Source organism: Penaeus monodon, chromosome 42 (assembly GCF_015228065.2).
Source record: "Penaeus monodon isolate SGIC_2016 chromosome 42, NSTDA_Pmon_1, whole genome shotgun sequence".
In the NCBI taxonomy this organism is placed as follows: domain Eukaryota; kingdom Metazoa; phylum Arthropoda; class Malacostraca; order Decapoda; family Penaeidae; genus Penaeus; species Penaeus monodon.
The window spans coordinates 9893475-9899854 of NC_051427.1; the positions used below are offsets into that span (position 1 = coordinate 9893475).

General features: G+C 34.6%; 1 protein-coding gene across 2 annotated transcripts in view; it reads right to left on the reverse strand.

Annotated features, from left to right (window-relative positions):
- Positions 1 to 2346, reverse strand: part of LOC119598870 (60S ribosomal protein L27a-like) — a 6122-nt gene extending 3776 nt beyond the window's left edge. Inside the window, exon 1 of one of the 2 annotated variants that reach the window (XM_037948563.1) lies at positions 2324 to 2346. In XM_037948563.1, the coding sequence (XP_037804491.1) occupies positions 2324 to 2326 (3 nt within the window). In that variant the 5' untranslated portion in view covers positions 2327 to 2346. Of the gene's footprint in view, positions 1 to 1341; positions 1358 to 2323 lie in introns of those variants that run through there. The other variant, XM_037948564.1, reaches the window with a different exon arrangement.
- Between the last annotated feature and the right edge of the window lie 4034 nt (positions 2347 to 6380).

The following is a 6380-nucleotide window of genomic DNA, read 5'->3' on the forward strand; positions in this document are numbered from 1 at the left end:
AGGGGGGGCGCCCCAGGTTTCCCCCCCCTTAGGGCTTGCCTATAATCGAATCAAAAAAGTTTAATATTAATAAAATAACAATTCTCCCTAACTGCTAATGACATGCAAATTCCTTTCCTTACTGCAAGGTCAGGGTATTCTGGTACCCACCTCAAACTAAAACCATCTATTTTTCCCCACGAGATCCAAAATTCAAACATTTCTAGATTCTTCGTTAGTGCCAAGACTTTCAAGAAAATTTCCAGACCAAAGACCCAGCCCTTAAAAAAACTCAATCCACTTGTATCAAACAAACTTCCAAGGACTCACCGATACGGCCATGACCGTGGCTGACGTGTCCACGGAGCTTCCTGGTCTTCTTCTTGGTGGTAGCCTGTGGAAAAAGTACACTGTCAACAATCACATTCTAAGTTTATCTTTCAAGGATTAACCCGTGTTTAATCAGGTATGCCTACCATTGCGCCAATGTAGGATGTACTATGGAAAAGCTCAACTGTACATGTGAGGGAGTTTTTTTTTTTTTTTTTTTTTCAATAGAGATAGTTTATGAACTAATCAGTCTAAATGGCTGGATAAAATGAAATGCAAGAAGTGAGCATGAAAGAATATGCATAAATAAATGTAGTTTGTTCTCTTGTCTAGACCACAATCATTAAAATGTTTAAATTTTACATTTATCACCAATGTATTTTCAGTTAGCCTAATCAGTCTTTAAACTTTACAATGACCCCAAGGTACAGAGACCAAATGTAATAAAGCTTTCTTATTACTTTGTCAATGTATTTTTGCAATGTTAAGGTACATCCAGAGAAAAGCAAACATGAAAAGGTGGTCCACAACCTCGCTAACAAAGCAAGCACAACAGTCCTAAAAAAAAACACTTCAGAACCGAGATTTCTATTTGCATACTACATAAAAAAATTCTGACAAAGGGAAAACTTCCCTACATCCGATACTCATTTTTTGCAGTCTGGCAATACCAAAAAGATGTAGTACATACATTCTACTTCAAATACAAGTTTGATGTATCATGCACATCCCATGTCTTACTCTATACTACTCTACAGATTTGGGTTGATGTTGCAGAGAGCACCTCCCAGGGATAGAGGGAAAGAGAATCGTTTTATAGAGGGTAAAAAACAAACATGTACAGCAGCTCTGGCCTCTCATTTACCGCAAAGTGACAAAGGTCCCCTACATATCAAAACACTCATACAGCCAGAGTTATTACTGTGTTTTCTTAAATTGGCATGAAGTGTCAAAGGTGGGGTACAGAGGGCGTTTTCCCCAAATATAGAAGATTGGAAACATTTAGTTCGGATTTCGGGGTTCGCATGATACCATGGTTTAGAGACTGTCTCTTGAGGGTGCATCAGGGCAATTTAAAACCCTGTTTCATTTTAATTCGCTCGTGTTCACATTTTCAGACCTATAAGAGTATCTCATAACTAGAAACACCTGGTAGGTATTTGCAATGCTGCATAATCTTCATTTACCAAAGTAATTTTTACCAAAAGAAATAACAATCAATTAGTCTATTATTAAACTGAATTATGCTAATTTACACAAGGAGACCACTGAAATTACAGATGCCCAAATAAGCATGTTGCATTTCTCCGTCCTGCATTTTTTCCCTCCGAGGAACACATGGAGGCACAAACATTTTCTACTGAATACGAGCATTAAATTTTCTACTGAATACGAGCATTAAAGTAACAAATTTCACATCCTCGACTCCGCTCCCAGAAAAGAAATACCCAGAGACTTAAATAGTTTGAAGACACGGAATGATTGAAATAAGATACGTAAAATATATTTAAAATGTGCTTCGTGAAATATGAAAAATTTAAAAAACAATTGAATTCAACTAAAAAGACTTATTGTATTACTAATAACTCAAAATTCTTGAAACCGACGCATGAACTTCGATAAAGAAAAAAATATTGTGGACCATAAGTCAAATTTACACAAATTGACACATTTACATATGGCGTTCACTTGGAAAATATATCTTGCATAGTTATTCTAAATGGCTCTAACACTCTCGGATAATTCCATTGGAAGAGTTTGTATCTAAATAAACTTCCGCCGAAAATCCCATGTTGTCAATCCCTTCGCCTTCCATGCCTCGGGAGAAACACAAAACCATTTACCGAAATTTTATCACGAAATATCACTGAATCCGTAGATTCATCGCCCTTAAACTTATATCGGAGGGATTCTCCATTGTGCTATGTACACTTTGAGAAAATATTTCACTGAAGTTTAGTCAAGAGAACACATGTAAATTGAGAAAATAAGACGATCACTCGCCGCTCCGTACCATGTTTTCGGCTCGTTTACTGAAGAGAGTGATCCAGCGCCATCTATCGGCAGGTAAACAACGTCAGCGGTTTTATAGCAGACGCCTGTTGAGAATCCACGCGAACAAAATTCTTATTTATTATTGTAATAAATGTTTTATTTATTTATTTTTTTGATGATTTTGATTTGGTTGTATATATTATTTACATATGTCTGCATATAATACAGTGCTCTCGAATAATGACTCTTTGGTTGGGAAAAAAAAAGTGTAATGGGAATTATAAGATATTTTTTTGCTTGGATAAAACTATCCACTTAAAGAAGGCATAACTGATGACATAAACAATACATATAGCAAGAGTTATTGGTAGAATGGACGTCATTCGGGTTTTATTTTTTAATCATATTGATATTAATTAATTGATATACAACAAATCTATAGTTTATTATGATCTATCATGATCTGACTGTCTATTGTCAAAAACTCCTTAACAAAAGATCTTGTATTTGCTTGTTGCTAGTTTAAATAACAGAAATAAAAACAAGCTATCGTTGTTATTTATTAAGTACAGAGCCAATTCATAAAAAAAATAAAATCAGAGCATATTACTGCATTTTCTGCCGGATAAGCATTACTAGAAATGGATCAAATTTTCCCAAATGCCAATATGTTTTTTATCTGTTAATATATAAAGGCATGCACTGGATATATTTCATATTGTGATACTGAGAATATGTTGGGTGTCATACTTTAAATAGTTTTCTGACTTTAATTACATATGTTCATATTCTAATAATAATCTTATCAATAGCTCCAATGGCTACAAAAGAATCCAGAAATTAAGTGATAGATTTTTTTCTTAGTTAATGTCTAGTTCTCTTTCACATAACGAAATTTTTGGTAGCTCATGACAAATAAATATTAGACATATTTCTTTGTTTTATCAAATTTATACCTTTATTGTAAACGCGACAGAAATTAACCGGGGTAGCGAGAAAGAACGTTTCTGTTCAATAATATTTGACCCACAAATTTTGTGCCCAAAGTTTGCCTGACTTTCTGTCGTGTGGCTATTGTTACTTCGTGTGTGTGTGTGTGTGTGTGTGTGTGTGTGTGTGTGTGTGTGTGTGTAGTGATGGGTGGGGGTGTGTGTGTGCATCTGTGGTGTGTGTGTGTGTGTGTGTGTGTGTGTGGTGTGTGTGTGTGTGTGTGTGTGTGTGTGTGTGTGTGTGTGTGTGTGTGTGTTTTCGTGCGTGCGTGCGTGCGTGCGTGCGTGCGTGCGTGCGTGCGTGTGTGTGTGTGTGTGCAAAAGATACCACAAATAAAAAAAAAAAGACTTTATCTTGAAATGATCATGAAAGGCATCCACCCAGGTTGCAAATCACATTTTCAAAACACCTCAGTTGGAGAACCTAATCATATCGTCAGCAAACCCTTTTCTCAGCAAGAACCACAGACAATAATCCTTTAGTCAATTTTCAATTACATAAAAAGAACGAGAATTTTGCGATGAGTGTACCCAGTATGTCCTCCAAAACCTATGTTATAATAATCAGAATATTTAGTTATAAACACAAAAACATATTCAAGAACACACTTTAAGAAGTTACAATATGGAAGGAGAGTGGAAACCGATACGTTTTCTAATATATGTATAAACACACACGCACACACACACACCACACACACACACACACACACACACACACACACACACACATACCCACATACATATATTTACATACACACACACACACACACACACACACACACATATATATATATATATATATATATATATATATATATATATATATATACATATATACACACACGCACACACACACACACACACACACATACACATACACACACACACACACACACACACACCACACCGTATATATATATATATATATATATATATATATATATATATATATATATATATATATATATATATATATATATATATATATATATATATGACATATTTATATATTTATCTAACGTGTATAAATGAAATACGAAATTGCTTCTAAACAAGATAAAGAGGTCTTCAAAGATAGAAAATGAATGAAAACTTCTGATGAATATTAAGGAATGCAGATGGACAACACGACAGTGAAGAACTTACCCAGTAAACCCGTTAACATGAACCGGACAGAAAGTGAAGTGAATCGGGTAAATGTAGCCTTGCCATCAAGAAGAGAAATCCCAAAAACCAATGCAGTATGGAAGAAACAAAATTTATAAAAATACATTTTGTCTATATACTGTCTTCCTCTCTTCTCTTTTTAATATTGTTGTGTGCAGGAGTTGGAAAATATCTTGTTCAAGTATTAACATTATGAAATTTTTAGTAATACAAATTTTCGTTGTGGAATAAGCTTTTTACACAAACACTTTAAATATATATATGTTCCTACTGATGACTTTTTAAACGCCAAAATTCCTTATTATATTAGCTTTGTTTATTGGTATTATTCATACTTATGCATTAACGATTTTAAATGTCTGTTCCTCATGTTCATTCATTCAACTATCAGTGATGTTTGCGTATTGGTACCGATTCCTCTCACCCTCTACTACCCAAATATATAGAAAATATGCAGCAGACTCCCCCACCCCCCCACCAATACCCACAATCTTGGCTCCGATAGCAAGGGAGGGCATGGATGGTACCAGGGAAATCCGGGATAAAATAAGAATTATATACAGAGAATGGTCAATATATACTCAAATACAGGTAGCTGTGCCTCCTGCAATTCTCCCATGGGGAGCTGCTGCACCCTAACCTACTCCTTTGACAGCAAAGAATCCACCACGTATTAACGGCATTATATAGGACAGACCAAGGTTTATATAATTATGTAGACCTTGGGACAGGCTCGGCATCGGGCTCCCCTGCATGCCGGTCGTATGCTCTACTCTGTCGTGAATACTGGAGGATTTTCGTCTTCCGTTGCAGGAGTGGGATGGTGGAAGCCCCCCAAGAGGGGGTCACGGGGGGTACAGCCACTACATTAGATAACATAGTGAGTGATTCTGTGTATATTATTCCTGTTTTACCTCATAATTTCCCAGGTATATATCATGCCCTCCCCTGCTATCGGAAGCAAGGTTGTCGCTAATGGGGGGAGGGGGTCCGAGGCATTATTTCGATATATTTGTATAGTAGAGAGTGAGATGTATCCACTGATACCAAACTCGTAGCGATCGGGTTTGGGAAGGTAATCTAGAATTACCGTCGGATTTTTTTCTGCCAATAATAGCATGTTAAGACTGTTGGGAAATGTACAGATTTTACTTTTAATTTGTATTTTGCTATATGGCGTAACAACCTAAACATGTTTTGTATGGGATGAAGGTAAACCAGTGAAATATGTCAAATATTTCCATTTTCATATATTTTGTATTGGAATGTCAATAATCTCGATCTGGAAGTATTTCAAACGACTTATCTTTCCATTCATATGTATCTACCCCTACCTGTATAAACACACACACACACAATATATATATATATATATATATATATATATATATATATATATATATATATATATGTATATATATATATATGTATATATATATATATATATATATATATATATTTTTTTTTTTTTTTTTTTTTTTTTTTACACACACACACACACACACACACACACACACACACACACACACACACACACACACACACACACACACACACACACGGATAGATCATTCTGATTCTGTATCAATGCAAAGGTCATACACTACGGTTACATGTAAACGAAATAAAATTAATAAAATATAAATCAATCTGAATGACGGAATTGTCCTAAAACAACTATTTTACAGCGTTTTCATGTCACATAATTGATTTTCACATTACTACTATACGTATCATTATTGTTAAGATTATTCATATATTAAATGGTGGTGTTGACCTCTATGATATTAATAATAAAAATAGCAAATGATAAAATACAATAATTATGATGATAGTAATAAAAATAGTAATAATAACAAAGTGAGAATGATAATATTGTTCCTTCATATTGCATTTTTTAAAAGTGATTATGCCGAT